Raw genomic sequence first — 18,263 nt, forward strand, 5'->3', positions numbered from 1 at the left:
AAGTAACAAGTCTAGGTAATTTTTCAATCTGAACGTTTTCCCAAACAATCATATTTTTCTGTTTAGAACTTTTGTCAAACACTAATTATATTTGACATAAGAGGGGGTAAAATGGTAATTTCATGTCATTCAGACTGTTGATTCATAACAATGTTCAAACAATCATTTTTTTATACACCATTAAATTACTCGAGGGACAATCTTCGTCCGGCCTGAGGAAATCTTTGCACCCCTCCGTTACCTTTAGGGATATAGAGAGGTTTCTTAACCCTTTTGCACCAAATGTTTCCAAAGTAGAGTGACGGTATAATCTAGACACTATGCGTAAATTGGAATCTCATCTTTACACCCATGGACAGAATAGCTTCCCGGAAGCAACTCACCCACATTCTCCAGCCATCATCTCTTTCCTGTTGTCAATTAACATAAAAAGTGGCTTATTCATTAAGCTTACAGGGGAGAACTTTATGCAGAAAGTCAAATTCTTTTTCGAACTTACCAACCCCAGTTTAAAAACAAGTTCCTTTCATTTATGAAAAGAGTTACTCAAATAAAAACCTTCACAATCTCTACAGACACTTTAATCCAGACATACAACTTCATCTTAATACATATGAAGATAACCTTGTAATATCATGTGAATCTTATCTCACAATCATCATGATTATTGGTTCCTCTTATGCATGTTTAATGGACTCTGGAGTCATTAGTTTTCTTTTATATATTACTAAACAACAATAACAGTTTTATAGGATGATTTTAATAAAACAATAAAATTTAGGATGCTTTTAAAATAAAATGTCCTATTAGATATTTTACAAGACACTTTTGAGAAGTGTTTTATAAACCCATCTTTTTGTATGACACTTGTGTTTATAGTATACTTTTTTTCTTCAAATGGTGTCATATAGAAGTAACGAAGTGGTCATAATCCTTCATATGGTCAATATCGGATTTGACTGGTCAAAATTTGCAGCTTTGAGTGGTTAATAGTTACAACTTTGACTGTTTAAAAATTGCGGCTATGCGAAAAGTAGAGAGAGTAGTTTTGTAACTTTTACAAACACGAGGCAAACGGATTAATGTATGAATCTATGTGATTCACATACGAACTATATGTTCACATGTGAACTAACTAACTGATTCATATATAAACATGTGAGTTCATATATGAATCAGTTAAATAGTTCACATGTGAACTAATTAACGTATTCACATATGAACATATAGTTCATATGTGTATCACATGGTTTCATATATGAACTCGTTTAACGCCTATTTATAAAAGTTATGAAACAACTCCTCTCCGCATACTCATACAGGGAATTATCCGCTACTTCATGGTCAAAGCCACAAATGCTGAAAAGATGAAGCGTTCGAATCACTTATTTACTTCTCAAATAAATATATTAGTACAATATATATATATAAATCATATTTATTGTTTTTAAATTAGAATACAAGAAATATGAAAAGGACCAAAATACCTCTGAGTTAACGGACTTTTCTAACGAGAGTTAGTGAGAGAGACCAAAACAAAACTAAAATAGCAATTATAAGGACCAAAATTGTAATTACTTCAAGATGAAGGTGATGCTTAACAATGAGTGACAAATACAGTGACAAAAAATGTAATTTGCTCAACTATTTATAACATTGATTAATTATTTGTTTAATTTTTGTGTGAAATTATTATCTTGACCCGGGAAGTGCAACCCGGACTCGGGCCCGACCCGAATTACATGTTTCGGTCCTTATAAATATCGAGGCCACGGGCCGGTGATGGTACAAAATTAGGGTTTCAGAAGGCGAAAAAGTTTTCATCGAATCAGTACCGATTTCCATCGTTCGATACGACAATGATCTACGACGTTAACTCTCCGTTGTTCCGTTCCTTCCTCAGCCAGAAGGGAGGCTCTTCTGATAAAAGGTACGATTCGTTTAATTGGTATGAAATTTTGATGTTAGGGTTTGTATATCTTTGTTTTTTCTTATTAGTCGATGGTGTATTATACGGTATTTGATACTCGGAGCGTTGTTTATTTGCTATTTTGATGCACATCGTGTAGGGTTGAATGATGTCGTCGAATGTTTTTTTGGTAGGATATTTGGTTTTTTGTTTATGCTTTAATTATATCTATCAGGTGACAAATGTGATTGAGAGTTATGTGCACCAGGGATGAGTTTATCATTACGCGACCTTTTAATTTTGATTCTCGTTGGAATTTATCTATGTTAGAACCTTGAATATTGCTGTTCCGAGGGTGAATTGTTCGAATTAGGGCTCCTAGTTGTTTGGTAAATCACGAGCAGTGTATCCTTGATGGTTGCTCTCTCCTATCATTGTTAAAGAATTGTTACATGGCCTGGTGATAGGTGCATTAATGACTCAGGACATGTTTTGCTGAAGTTGTAAATCAGGCACTTGAAAGTGGATAGGTCTAGGCCTAAATTTGAAGAGAAAGGATGCAGCTAAATGCAAGTGGCTATTATGGATTCTTTTTTGTTACATGATAGTTCGTCGTGGTATATGGTGGCGCTTATTTGGAGTTATCTCACATCATAAGATGCTATAAGCATTCTTTGCGTTTTCTACCAGACAAGTGTGTTGTAGGTTATATTTATATACTATTTGTGTAGGTTTTTATCATATCTATTGCTCGTGAGGTAGCCTACAAGATGAATGGGACTATGTGGCACTTATTTTTCTTAAAACACTACTATTGAGATGCCTCAGTTACTAGCACCCTTATATGCATGCATTGGGAGAAATAAGATGGTAGACATTTCACATGATGGATGATGCTTTTAAGGGAGAAATAAGAACCTCCATGTGGGATCATTGAAATACTATTTCCCCACATATGTGTGATTGTATTTTTGGCTCTTGCAAGTAAGGATTCAATCTTATTTTGCTATACTGTTGTACATACCTTTTAGTATGTTGTCTCAGTGGATGAACCGGTTCCTGCAAGTTAATTGCTTGCAACTATTTTGATTCACTATTTTAAGTGACTCAGAAGTTGATGTAGTGATGATGTTAGATTTTTGTTCTTTGAGGATGTGCAGGTTGTATTATGATTGTTTCAATCTTGCCAGGCAATGAGCTATGCTCGTCTCTGTTAATCTTAATCCAAGTTTATCTTCTGAAGTTCTCCGATTAATTTTGTTCTTAGCTTTTTGTTGGAAGTTTACCCTCTCCGTACAGAATAAGAAACAAAATCTTTTTCTTTGTAAATCACATCAAGTTTTTTACTCTGAATTGTATTTCATTTTGGCATCATACATCTAAAGAACTGTGAAATTTTATGAAAAACGACGGTGTAAGGGGACGTTTACTGAACACTTACCGGTTCAATTACCTTACTGGGTGAACATAACATGGACCGAGAATTCTACTCGGTAAGAGGGAAAGACAAGGGTCGACGGTCATATTCATCATTTGGTTTTAGTTTGACCAAGTCACCACGAGAATTTGCTATTATGGCTGTTCATATCTTAATACTATTGGATTTGTTTGGTTATATTGGTTAATATAAGTGATGTTAATTATTAGGGTGTGTTCTCAAATATCATTTTTGCTTTATAGGAAAACCGAGGAGCAAAGGCCAAAGGAGCAAAAGCCGAAAGCTAATGAAAACAAGCCTGTCATGAACGAGTAATGATCTTTTTCGACTAGAAAACATGTAAGGTGTATGCATGCTGTTTTTCGAATTTCATTTCTGTTTTAATTTCATCTACTTTTGAGTCGGTGATTCGTCGACCATCTCTGTGTAACGGTGTTTGTTCAGATGGAGATGAAGGCAGATAACTGATTTTGATATCGTAGCACGATTTGGTTCAAGAATTCTCATACCCCCTTCATCCCAAAAATAAATGATCACCCTGAAAAAGAGATGGATTTAGATATCTATAATTACTAGTTGTGTACCCGCGCAATGCGGCGGGAGCCATGAATTTTAACGATTTGGAAGTTTAACTGGTTTTATAAGACAATATTTAACGATGATATAGGTTACACTTGATCTTTATATATTAATACAATTTGAATAAATAAGAGTTATGGTTCTAATTACAGACTATTGATGAAAAAAATTGTATGACAGTTTAAAATCCAATATATTTAAAATTCAATATATTTAAATGACTTAACAAATGTGTTCGATTTACACCAAGAGCAAAAACCAAAAAACTTGAGTTTTAAGATAAACACTCAAAACCAATAAAGAAAACTATAAATCTGACAGATCATAAGCTATGAAAAGACCAAAAAGGTGGGTTTTAGAATGAAATTTCAACTGCTTACCCTCTTTCTTGTCCAGAAGCTCAGATTAAGGTTGAATTAATACATGTATATATATATTTCAAAAAAACCCAAGAACATATTATACAGTGCAATTTGGAGAGCCTAATCCCAAAATGTATAGCATATATATATAAATAAATAACTATAAAAGTATAAACCGTGAACATTAAAAATATTTTTTCATAGTGTATATAATATATAATAATATAATTAAGTCAAAAACTATTCAATATTGGATTTATTTCGAAGGTATTAACGAGACAATTATAATTGTGCAACTTGTTAAAATAAAAATGTATTTTTTAAACATGTTTTATTTGATATACGATTATGTATGTTAATTTGATAAATGTTTAAAATGAAACATTTAAAAATAAAGGACGTAAAGTAATTAATTAATTAATTGCAGGGATATAAAATGTAAATTTAAAATTATAATTTTAAAAAAAATCCCAATGTGAGAAGTAAATGAGGTAAATGTATGTGAGGGGGTGAGTGTATGTGAGGAGAGGAAGGAGTGAAAAAGTGAAAAGGGTATCTTGGTCATTTAGAACTTTAAGACTTTAAAACTTTTGATGAATTTGCTTAATAAGATAGTATAGATTACACTTTTTAATTCGTTTAATGATAATTTTACACTTGATAATAGAAAAGTACACATGTTTTGGGAGAAATTAATATATTGAAGTTAGATACTTATTATAGGTTCGAGGGAGTATACGTCGTACGTGTGCTAAAAAAATCCGTTGGACTGTTCAAACCGAACTGTTTTTGGCGGTTTGGTGGTCTGGTCTGAAAAATAGCCAAACCGCTTGGTCTGGTCCGGTATGTGGTTTGAACGTTTTTCTGAACAGTATGGACCAAATCGACCGCCAAAAAATGTTTGTCTAGGACATTATATTTTTAGCTTGACAGTGTTGTATAAATGGGAGAAATTCTAAAATCCATCAAGAGTCAAATCCAAAATTCTAAATGACTTGTATAATTTTTTTTAACTTGCTTAATGTTTTTTATTTATTTAAGATACGAGTGTTTTTTATAATTCAGTATAATATTTTCTTGAATTATACAAATGTTCCATTGATAGAAATTTACTTTTTGATACAAATGTTACCTTTTTTAGTTTAAAGCCAATAAGAGGCCCAAACTGTCTAAACCGATCAGACATGTCGTATTTTTTGTGGTCTGGTTTGGCCACTTGTTGTCAAACTCGGTTTGAAAATTTTCTAAATTGTCATTGTGGTTTGATTTATGGTTTGGGGGGTTAAACCGCTAAACTGGACTAACCGATTTGTTTGGTTTGTAGGAATGGATTGGAGGGGGGGGAGGGATTTGGATTCAGATCTATTTTAATTTCATGTTTGTTTTGTTGGATTGTTCGGATTTGAAATTCTAGGGTTTAATTGAAATTACAAACATAGGATTTTGAAATTCTTGGTGCTCGTGATTCACGGGATTTTGTAGAATTGTATTCAATAAAGTTTTAAAAAATGTTAAAACATTTGTTTTGCAGTAATCGAAAAATAAAGATGTAATTTAAGTATTTCTATAATTTATTATAATTAATTATCATAAACAATGCAATCCACTTCCATTCCAAATCTTATAGACTATGCATATTAATGATGTAAAATCCATGACAATCTAAATATCAAATGAACCTTAAGTGATTTGGAAATTGATAGACAAAAAGGCTATTTTGGTGAGAAATTGACTGAAATAGCCAATCTTTACAATCGAGTTTACTTTTTAACGACTTTTAGAATTGAATTCCAATTTTAATCATGGTGTATGCAAATCCCTATTTTCAAATTAAAGAAAACAAGATTTTTATCCCAAATGGTTCAGATTGGTGGTGGTTCAGATGGCGGTGGTTTAGATGGTAATGGTGGAGGTGATTCAGATCGACGATGGTCATAGTGGGTTTTATGAGATTAATGTATATTGGGTTAAGGACATATTTAGTATTATGAAAATACAGAATTTCATTCCATTAAACTATCATGTAGTTGCTAAGAAATATTAAATTCTTTTATTTGGGGAATTTCTAGGATCTTGAAGATTTCCTTCATAAAAAAAAAATAACCATACGAGAGAATGAAATTTGGTCAATGTGAATTCAACACTCCAATTTCATCAGATTCTTTCAGAATACCAAACGCCCCTTTAGTTTATTGTCAGTGTGTTTGGTATATGGACAAATTCATTGTCCCACGTGTGACATGATATGGGATATGATAAGAATTCATTGTCCTACGTTTCGTGTGACATTGGACAAGGTGGAAAAATAGGTGGAACATGATGAAACAAGAATGAAGACATGAAGCAAAAAAGATAATACTCATAAAAGATCTTCAACCATGCCTCTTAACAGTTCATTAAGGATCTTTCAAACTAAATGAAACATAGTGTTTCATTTATACGAACCATGTTTTTATAAACTACCATAATTTATATCAAATTCTTCATTCAAATTTGGTACTATTATATATGTATGTATTTATGTATATGAAAATTGTATAAAAATGTTACAAATTATAATATTTAAATATTTACTTGGTTTATGTCGTTTATAACTATTATATTATATATAAAATCATCAAACAATTTTTAAGGTTACTTGTTTAGTCATGTCCTATCCAACTCTAGTCATATCAAATATTAGACAGATAACTTGTCATGTCTTGTTCCGTCTAGTTATATCTTATCATGTTCAGTCTAATCATGTCAGCATACCAAATGCTACGTATACGATCAAGTTACATTATTATTATTTTTTCAATTTCCTATTATTTTGTCTTTCTAGCAATCAGAATGATTGAGTAAACCTAGTCTTAATAATAAAAAAATGGTATGTTTCTATTTGACATTTTAGATTGACAAATCAAGACATTTATATGACATATATATTTGATAATGAAGAATTTTTTGTTTATATTTAACAATGAAGTGGTGAGAAAATGGTCTAACAAATACCCCATGATTTCCATTATTGCTCCTCTCAATTATTTCAATTGGATTGCTCCAATTTTGATTATATATATATATATATATATATATGTGTGTGTGTGCGTGTGGGGGGTGGTTGGATTCATGTTCAAATGTAACTCACATATTAAATGTAAGAGTATTTAGGTAATTTATCATTTTTATGTAACTCCCCAATATTTTAATTGGGAGTTACAAATTTTAAAATATCAGTAATTGATCTTCATGTAATAATGACATGAAGTTTCACATTTGTTCGTCTTACTGATTTTTACATTTCATTCTTCCTACAATGGTTTTGATATTGTAAATTTAAAAAAAGTCCATTTTGTAAAGATTTCGTTATAGTCCGAGTAATATGGATAATCATAGAGTAAAACAGATCGACGACAATGAAAATGAAAAAGCTAAAAGCGTCTACGAATGCATTCGGAATTCGAATTCCGAAAGTGAAGAAAATGATCAAACCGTTCACGCACATGTTCACTCAAATGTCGACATATGTGTTCACTCGTGCACATATGTGTTCAATTGGTTCACACAATATGTTCATTTGGTTCACACACATGTTTCAATTGCTCATTAGGTTCACACATTGTTTTGATGAAGATTATGAACCGAATTTTTCAATTGTTCATTAGGTTCACACATTGTTTTGATGAAGATTATGAACCGAATTTTTCAATTGTTCATTAGGTTCACACATTGTTAATTAGGTTCACACACATGTTTCAATCTTATCTGGATGTCGTCGTCTGGTAATCCTTCCAAATCCTCCATTGTTTTGATGAAGATTATGAACCTAATTTTTAGCTACTGGTTTAAGATATTGATTGATGAAATTGACGGTTTCTTTCTTGATTGGAAGTTACAGAATAGGCTGACAAAATAGGATATGTTAAGATCATTCACTTTTTACAATTCTATCCTCTGAACCATTGTGAACCTAATTTTTTTTATTAATATGATAATTAAATAATTAAATTTTTAGTCTCAATAAATGACAACCGTTGGATGTTCAAATCAACGACCAAGATCGGTTAACAAAGTTAACACGATAATCTTGGTTAGTATTTGAACCAGCCCCTATATATATATATATATGTGTGTGTGTGTGTATGTATGTATGTGTATGTGTGCGTGTGGGGGTGGTTGGGTTCATGTTCATGAGACATGTGGGACACGGTTTTTACACTTTAAACATCACAATAAGATGTTATGAAGGTAAAAAAGAAATTGAATCTTCACAATAAAAACACTGTAAAAGTTACTTTCACAGTGTTTTGCTGTGAAGTTTCAAATGTAAAAATCGTGTCTCACATGTCGCATGAAAACAACCTTGTCTCATATGATCCCAAGTCTATATATACATACATACATACATACCAAGCTGTAATTATTGAATATTGATAATGTAGATACCAAGTTGTCATGTTATACTGTAATCTTTTTTGATAATTGTGGTTATTTAGATTAATTTGCACGCACATCGACTAATATTATAGGACTTTGATAACAACAGTCAGAAAATGGCTAATGGTAATCTTAGGTAAAATTAGTATAAGCGAACATTTATTGAGGAAAAAAAAATTCATGGTTACACCGGAAACTAACATATATTTTGTTACATTTTAATATATTATGTATGTCAAAATTCTTGTGAACTACTAGTTTTTTATACCAGTTGTTGGATCGGTTTTTCGTAACGAATTAATACTTGTTTTGCTAGAATCTGCGTAAATTACGAAATTATAAATGTTAAGAAAGATGCATTGCGCATGACACATATTACTTAAAAACGCACAGTTAAAATGGGTATTAAAAACTTGCTATTTCGTTTCTCTTTCTAAACTAACAGATTGTTTGAAAACTTTGAGGTCGTATATCAAACACTTACCTGGTAAGCACTTAGTGGTAATATTCAACACTATGATTTATTTATCAAGTAAGATTTTGGTCCACAAAAACGACATCATATGCAACAATTTAAGCACTAACTGTGGTAAGAGTTGTTGCCTTCATTTACTGGGTAAGACTATTGGACATTGTCTCGTTCTTACCGGATAAGATTATTGATCCTTGCTATATTCATTTGGTAAAATAATGTAACTTGGTAAGCGCTTATCAAGTAAACATTTGATAAACAACCCCTTAGTACTTTTATGAAAATATATATTAGATAATACGATTAAACTTGAACAAAAATATATATCTATTACAACTATGAAAATCTAAGTACATCGAATGTGCAATTAAATTACTTTAAGTAATTCAAGTCTACTGTCACATATATTTGAACAGCATGATTTTGTTATTTATAAAACAAAACCGCAACAGATAAACCCCAAACATTTGAACTTGAAACTTCACGGGGATCGGTGAAGGGCAATATAGTAAATAGATAAAAAAATTGTCCTTGCAATGGACAATGCCACCCACAAAGGGGACCTTCCAAAACATGGTTTGAGATTTGAAATTCTCTCATGGGTCTTCATTGAAATGCAAGAGCCAAAGATTGGAGCAAATGTCAAAAAAAAAAAAATCAATAGTATGTGAATTGACAAAAATACCCCTATGATACTCACTTGACAGAATAGAAGGGGTGAAGAAGAGACAACAATGGGTCAAATATAGAGAGATGAAAATTCTAAGTGTCAAAAGTAGGGGTGTTGATGGGTTGGTTGATCGAGTTGAAGACATTTGAACAATTCAATCTAATGCTTGCGGTTTGGAAAAATTTTAACCCACCCTAACCCAACCCGTACGGGTTGGTCGGGTTGATACTTTGTTATATTAAAATATTTTTCTAACCTTAAATATGTTATTTCTCTACTCATAATTTATTTTTCATCATCAACCATTTGATACAACTTATCCATATTTATTACGTATATCACATTTAGTTAATTTTCTCAATTTACATATATATGTTCACAGTTACTAAACATATATATATGAATGAGTTATATAGAGATATGAATAGATTGAAAATATGTGTATATGAAAAGCATACATGATAATGCAATTGTCTAATGTATATATTAATAGAAATTCAACAATTATATTAAATCCAATAAATAAAAGGATATCGGGTTGGGTTGGGTTCAAATAATAGTAACTCAATATCAACCCAATACCTACGGTTTGGCAATCTTACAACTCGATTAGACATCAGGTTGCTTCGGGTTGGGTTATTTCACGTTGGGTTGAGTTGGTCGGATTTTTGAGCACCCCTAGTCAAAAGATTGATGATGAAATGGAAGTGTCTAAAAGATCAATGTGATATTACCAAAATACCCCTCCAAACCAATTGAAAAAGTGAAAGAAGGGGTAGTAGGTTGGTCCAAAAGGTAAAAAGGGACCAAGATATGCAAATGATGAAGAAAGAATGAGTGGTTCCCCCATGTGAAAGGGCCATTAGTTATGGCTTTTTACCATAACCACCCTCAATCACCTCTCTTCTCTTTCTGTTGCCACATCTCTTCATTTACTCACTTTCCAACTTTTGCCTTGTAATAATTCAAGTTGTTATGAGGTCACAATCGTCATTTTCCCTTTTTATTATTATTATTATTATCATAGATTGTGTAAAAGCGAAAAAGAAAATGTTTAGGGTTTCGATCGGTACAAGCAATGGTTGAAATATGATTTTTTGTCGAGTGAGTGCATCTTTAAGATGGATCAAGGATCCGAAAAGTCATTCGATGTGTTTTTAGCTGGATTCTACCTTTTCGAGGGTTCTTTTTTTTTTTTTTTAAGTTTTTTGGTTGATTACGAGATACTCTTTTTGTTTTGTGGTGGATGTCCCTTGTATTTTCTAATATCTCGAAACACCCTTGAAAGTTTAACGGATGTACTTTTCATACCCCAAGAAAAATTTCTACTCACGATAAATGATTGAGAGGATGTATGGAATCCCGTTGAGGTGTTCATAGGTCTGCCCCTGAGTACAAATACTTGATATACAGCTATTAATTCAAGAAGGTTATAGGATGCGGGTGAAAGTCTAAACCGAAATTCTGGTGGCATTGTGGTCTTGGGCAGCTAACTTATCAGCAAACAACTAGTTTATCAATTAGTTTGTCAAACATAACAATAATGAACTGAACCATTGCATTTTCATTTCCAGAGATTATTTGAAAACGTTCAAATTACCTGATGTGAAATTGTGAACGTGCCTCCAAGGATTATTTGAACTTTCTTATTATCTGTAGAACGTTCTGTTATATTTTGTGAATGCAGTGAGGATTACAACACCTGAATGTGTACCTTCTTTAGTTTATGTAAAGACAGTCATCTTCACACGTCTTCACACAGTATAAGAGTACTTTTACATATACTATCATACATTATCTGAAAGTTACGTTATTTTACATAAATGCCACGTTTATCATATTTGCTATGAAACATGACATTTTTCAAGAGAACCCGACCCTAATCAGATATCAATTTATCTTTTTGTTACCATAAAATCCCTATATATATATATATATATATATATATAGACTTGGGATCATGTGAGTTCAAGTGTTTTTTGTGAAACCCGTAAGACCAATTTTCAACCCTTGGATGAGATCTACAATCAAACAATCTGAACATTCATAAAAGTCACGAGATTTCTTAATAATCACAAAATTTTCACCGTACAACTTTAGATCATTATATCATTGACTTATAAAGTTGATCAATGAATATAAATTAGTATTACAGGTCTCACGAAAAATCATTGGTCTCATGTGAACCCAATACTATATATATATATCATTAAAAGTTAAGAGAAGGCATATAATCTACATAGAAGAAGGATCTAAAACATTATTGATGGCCAAATTTCTTCTTGTTCTAGTAAATCATGATTGCCAAAAGAAAACAACCAAGGACATTTTGGTCAAATCACATTACTCAAAAGCAAAATATGATAATTGCATTTGACAAACAATGATAATAATTGATAGAAAACTTTGTATTACTTCTAAAGACCACTTTTTATATCCTTTTTATATCATTATAAACGGTAAATATTGTATATTAATGTAAACTTGGGATCACATGAGACCAGTCTATTTTTGTAAGACCACTTTTTATACTTGAAACTTCACAACAAACGTTATGAAAGTTCGGCATTTTTTTTACTTTCAGAGCATTTTGCTGTGAAGTTTTAAATGTAAGAAAGTGATCTTACGGGTCTCACGAAAACAGACTGGTCTCACATGAACCAAACCCTATTAATGTATATCTAAAATAAAATGGTATAATGTGGACAACTGATATGTTATGACTTGTCAAATTCAGTTATTTCTAACAATACTTAAAAGTTAGGGAAAAAAATATTGTTTAACAATTAGATGAATAAGTCATCAGAAATAAAAAGACAAATACAGTTTAAATGATATTTGATAATAACTTATACATCTCACATATATATATATACACACACACACACACACATATATATATATATATATTATCAATAACAGTAGTTAGTTTACGTCCTTTTTTTTCCCGTACATCGGTTACCTATCGAGATTGATCAGTACAGTGATTTTCAAAGAGAAATTCGATTAAAAAAGTGAACTCAAATACTTGATGGGATTGAACTCAGGTACTAACTTTCTATTATAAAATCTTTATTACATCTTATAAATATGGGTGATGAAAATATAAGGCATGGTTTATTTTTTGGAAAAAAGCTTTTATTAGTCTCTTGTATTTGATTAGTTAAGAGGTAGGACAATTCGGACTGTTTGTTTTTTTTCCAATTTTTATAAATAATAATAATATAAAAAATAATTAATAAGATTAATCATAATTCTAAATAATCAGTAATTAATATTAATAAATATCTTAGAATTAAAATTAGTTAATAATTTAAGATTAATATTATTAATAAATTAAAATTAAAATTTAATAATATTTAATATATGAAATTAACTGATAATTATTAATGATTAATAAAGATAAATAACGATTAATATTAGTTAAGGTTATAATTGGAAAAAAATGTCATAGAGCTTCGAGACCACTAGTTTAATTAGGTTTCGACAAGCTATAAGTTAGCTTATGTCCATCCAAACGTATATTCAAAAAATAAGTCAGCTTATGTTTGTCAAACAATGTCTAAATGCACTCGTACTTACTAGTTTTCTCCTCATACACATCAATATTTACTTTTACATTTACAATACATGATTTAACTCCGTTATAACATAAAAGATGCATATAACAACTACAAGGGTGGTGTCTGATTGGTTTGACCTTGGCTCTAAATGTCAAAAGTGTCTGGAGGTCCCATGTTCAAATCCAAGAAGAAACAAAATCCCCTTATGTCCACGGAGGTTCAAATGCGGTAACTCCCGGCTACCTGCAAAGCAGGTGGTCGCCCCAATGATTAGTCGGCTCGCATAGCGGGTTAAATATCAAGGTTAATAAAAAAAAAGATGCATATAACATTCCTCTTACAAAAATTGCAAGTAATAAGCAGTAGAACGATAAATGAGATATAAAAACTTATAACCAATTATTGTACTTTTTATAACTTAGAACTATTATTTTCCGTAAAAAGTGAACATTTATGTTTTAAAAGTTGTACTTTTAAATTCATAAATAAATATGTTTTGCTTTATTTATGTTTAAAGAGTTATAACTTACCTCTTATGATTCGTGTTGTACTTTTTACTAGATCGTACCTTTGATTTAGCGGTAGACAAAATCATCGACTACAGGATGTTTACTTGGGTAAGACATCCGTCACAAGGCAATTTCTTAAGTACAGGCATGGCAACAGGGCGGGTATGAAGCGGGTTTTGTTATCTCCATCCCCGGCCCCGGCCCCAGTTTTTAGTAATAGCCTCCGACCCATATCATCTTAGTCTTAACGACAAAAACAACAACAAATTACAAACCATGAGAATGAAAATCGTAATTTTAAAAATCTACAGGGACCAATTTTGCAACTTTTAACAAATCATTGAGACAGAAACGTAAGTTAATCTAAAAAGAATAAATTACATTTTTTGTCCCTATAGTTTGTTAACATTGTGATTTTAGTTCTTATGCTTTAGAAATTGCTATTTTCATCCATATAGTTTGTAATTAGTTGTTATTCTTGTGTTTATGATTTACAATTCATTGTTATTTCAGTTCTTGTGGTTTATAATTCATTACTATTTTACCATCCTGTATTTAAAGGTAGGAACCAGGAATTAGTCAATGGACGAAAATCACAATAAATTATAAATTACAGGAATAAAAATCATAATTTCTAAATTACAGATGAGATGAGATGAAATTATTAAAGGAAAATTTCATAAAAAAAATTGCATACTTTAACTTGATTGCTATTTTGGATAACGTACTTTCATAACTTTCATTTTGATACATAAGATATAAAGTTTTAAACATTTAAGTACTCGGGTAATCGATTACCATGCTGATGTGACAAGTGATGACATGAATTTGGATTGAATAACAAATAATACTAAGTTAGATACCACATCAACATGGAAACCGGTTATCCAGGTACTTAAATGTTTAAAACGTTATATCTTAGATACCAAAATAAAAGTTTTAAAAATACATTATCTAAAATAAAAATCAAGTTAAAGTAGGTTATTTTTTAATGCAATTTACCCAATTATTAACAAACCAGAGGGATCAAAAAACAAAATTTAATTTAAAATAAAATAAAAAATCCAAAGAATTGTCCCACTTAAATCCTTCTCCTCCCTTTATTCACGCCGCATTCACTTCAGTCTAAACACTCACATTTCCAGTCGTCTTCTCCATCTTCTTCCATTTTCTATAATTTCCGCCATTATCGTCGCTCTCAACCTCAACTGCCCTGATCATAAGGACCCGCAAGAATGCCTGATGAGCTGTGTTTATCTACCACCAAGAACAACAACAACAACGATCCCCCATTAATCCCTACTGTTTTCTTATACGATTTACCCTTCCTCTGTTCCTTCATCTTCTCTCACCCTCTCTACTTCTCTTACTTCCTCTTCTTTTCTCCTTATTTGATCAAATTCATCTTCTTATTCTCCCCTCTTTTCTTTACCACCACCCTCCTCCTCCTCCTCTCCTTCCTCGCCACCACTTTCCCTCACTCGAAGAAACTAGGGTTTATTCAAACTGTCCTGGATAAGCTCCGATCGAAGCTCAACGACGTTGATGAAGAAGACCAGGAGTTTTGTAATTTTGAAGATTTTGAGATTTATAAAATCGTGTTTCATGATGTTCCGTCGTCGTTGATCACAATCGGCGATGATGATCACATGGAACAAGTGTCGGTAATGGAGGTTGCAGGTAAATCGGAAGAGGAGAAAAGTTTGGAGAAATTATTCGAAGAATTGGATCTATTTGAAGATTCCATCGATGCGATTGAGATGAAGGAAACGAAAATGAGTTCGGATCTGGTTAAAGTTGTTGGAGAATTACAAAAACCAGAGGCGGTGGAGACGGGAATGGAAAAACTCGAAGGTAAATCCATGGCGGTTCCGGCGGAGACGACAGTTTCCGACGAATATCAGAAAACTGTTCCAAATCCGGCGGAGACGACAATTTCCGGCGAAGATCAGAAAACTGTTCCAAATTCGGCTGAGACGACAATTTCCGGCGAAGAACAGAAAACCGTTCGGAATCCGTTCGGCATGAAATCAAATTCATGGCGATTGGATTCGTGTAGTAGTTTCGGAAGCTATGGATCAATGAGGAAGGAGAAGGAATGGAAGCGAACATTAGCATGCAAACTGTTCGAAGAAAGGCATAACTCAGAAGGGGGTGAAGAAGGTATGGATTCATTATGGGAAGCTTATGAAACCGATCATTCCACCACCAAATCGAAGAACAAAAAGGACGCCATGGTCAAACATAAGAAGACCTTGATCAAGAACAAGACTGAGTTCAAGTATTTTGATGATGATCTTGATGAAGAAGACGATGAAGATGAGTTCATGATGAGCAATGGACAACTGTGTTGCTTGAAAGCATTGAAGTTATCAGCAGGGAAGATGAATTTGGGGATGGGGAAACCAAATCTTGTGAAGATTTCAAAAGCTCTTAAAGGGTTTGGTTGGTTGCATCATGTTGGTTCCAAAAATGGTAAAAGAATTTAGTTTTCATTTTGTGTTTATATATATATTTGTTCTTCTTTTGTTTTCCAAATTATTTATCCATTTCGATTGCTCATCGGATTAAAGCGATCGAACCGACGTGAGCCGTACGATTAGTCGGCCGAAACGTATTTGGCCACGGTTACCTGCGGTTGAAAACGATATCCCGCCCTAAAAAGGGCGATAAACGATCAATTGAACCTCATGGGTGGATGCACGCTTACGGGAGTGATATCTACTGGTGTCGAAGATAACCGCAACCGAATAATCGATCAATCAAACCGCATGGTCAGATGCACGTTTATGCCGCAACCGAATAATCCACTTGTATTGGTTTTGGATTATTCGGTTTCCAGGGTAAATGGTTCGGGTAATCGAATACCGAATAGTATTAATTTTTTTATTTTTATTAAAATCAAATCAAATACATATTATACTATCGTTGTTTTACACTTCTATTGCTATATAATGTTTTGTGTTAGATTATGTTTTTTACTTGACGTAATTCGTGACATGAAGAAACAACGTTGTTTTTGATAGATGATTCTTTCTATTTTATATGAATCTATTGTTGAGTACGAATTTATGATGCAATTATGTATTATAATAAAACGGGCATTGAATATGAGAAACTTATTGGAGCAAGTGTCAAATGAAAAATATGAACTTTTATTCAGTTTTGACCGATTACTGAACCAAATAACTCAAAAACTGAATAAGCCGGATCTTAATTGGTTTGGTTACTAGTCAATTTTAAAAAAAGTTGTAAATCGATTAACTCGAACCCAATAAACCAAAAACCGATATGATACCACTCATTTAGTCCGAAGTGGTGTAAGGGGCCGTTTACTAAACACTTACTTGGTAAGTGCTTACAGGATCATTTTTTTTATCGGATGAACATGATTATGGCCAAAAAATTTATCGGGTAAGAGTGATGAGAATGATGGAGAGTCTTACCCAATAAGTAAAGATTACAACACTTATCCGGGTAAGTGCTTACCCAATAATTGTGTTGCATTCAATACGTTTTGATGTATTAAAATCTTACACATCAAAATAAATTATAGTGTTCTCCTATAGATAAGCACCTGTCGGGTAAGCATTTGGGTAAACAGCATTTTAACTCTTTTAAGTTATTTATTAGTGCAACCACATTTTTTTTTCTTTCCAGCGATTTGAGAATAAGTCTTCACACAATCTAATCCTAACTCTCGGTTAATATTTATTTCTGTAAATATTTGAGGTTAACATATTTATGATAATATTCATATTCAAGATCAATTTGTTTATATTTGGAGTTAGAGATCATAACATTTACTTGGTAAATGCTTACCGGATAAATTTCTTAATCGGATGAATATGAGAAGGGTCAAAAATCTTACCAGGTATGATGATGAGAAAGATGAAGAGTCTTACCCGACAAGTGAGGATGATGACTCTTACCCAGGTAACCGCTTACCCAGTAAATTGTTACATTCGATATGTTTTGATGTACTAAAATATTATGCATCAAAATAAATCATAGTGTTGACTCTTATCGGTAAGCGCTTACCGAGTAAGCATTTGGGTAAACTGTCCCTTAATTTGTTTATGTTATTGTTAATTAATTTGACGAACTTTTGAACTCTTATTAACGGACTTGAAAAGACAAAAAGCAGTAATGCTAAATCGTGGGAGGGAATTTGGTTAACATTCTCCATAAATCAGTATATCTTGTAACAGGTTTTTATTATATATCTATACTATATTATAAAGCATTTGGCTAAAACTCTTAAAAACTCTTAAACTCTTAAAACTCTTAAACCCGTTCATCCCTAAACAATTTCATTTCTATCCGATTTCATCCCATAACT

At 32.1% G+C, this 18,263-nt stretch overlaps 2 protein-coding genes across 2 annotated transcripts; both read left to right on the forward strand.

Moving 5' to 3' along the window:
• The first annotated feature begins 1,790 nt into the window (after positions 1-1,790).
• On the forward strand, positions 1,791-3,844 carry LOC112518247 (wound-induced basic protein). Its single transcript, XM_025125880.1, has 2 exons — positions 1,791-1,930; positions 3,590-3,844. The coding sequence occupies exons 1-2, from the start codon at positions 1,860-1,862 to the stop codon at positions 3,660-3,662; spliced, it is 144 nt and encodes a 47-aa protein (XP_024981648.1). The 5' UTR covers positions 1,791-1,859; the 3' UTR covers positions 3,663-3,844.
• An 11,235-nt stretch (positions 3,845-15,079) lies between these two features.
• On the forward strand, positions 15,080-16,424 carry LOC112518474. Its single transcript, XM_025126176.1, has one exon. The coding sequence runs from the start codon at positions 15,157-15,159 to the stop codon at positions 16,408-16,410; it is 1,254 nt and encodes a 417-aa protein (XP_024981944.1). The 5' UTR covers positions 15,080-15,156; the 3' UTR covers positions 16,411-16,424.
• The last annotated feature ends 1,839 nt before the right edge of the window (positions 16,425-18,263 follow it).

Source organism: Cynara cardunculus, assembly GCF_001531365.2.
Source record: "Cynara cardunculus var. scolymus isolate 2C chromosome LG 9, CcrdV1, whole genome shotgun sequence".
NCBI lineage: Eukaryota > Viridiplantae > Streptophyta > Magnoliopsida > Asterales > Asteraceae > Cynara > Cynara cardunculus.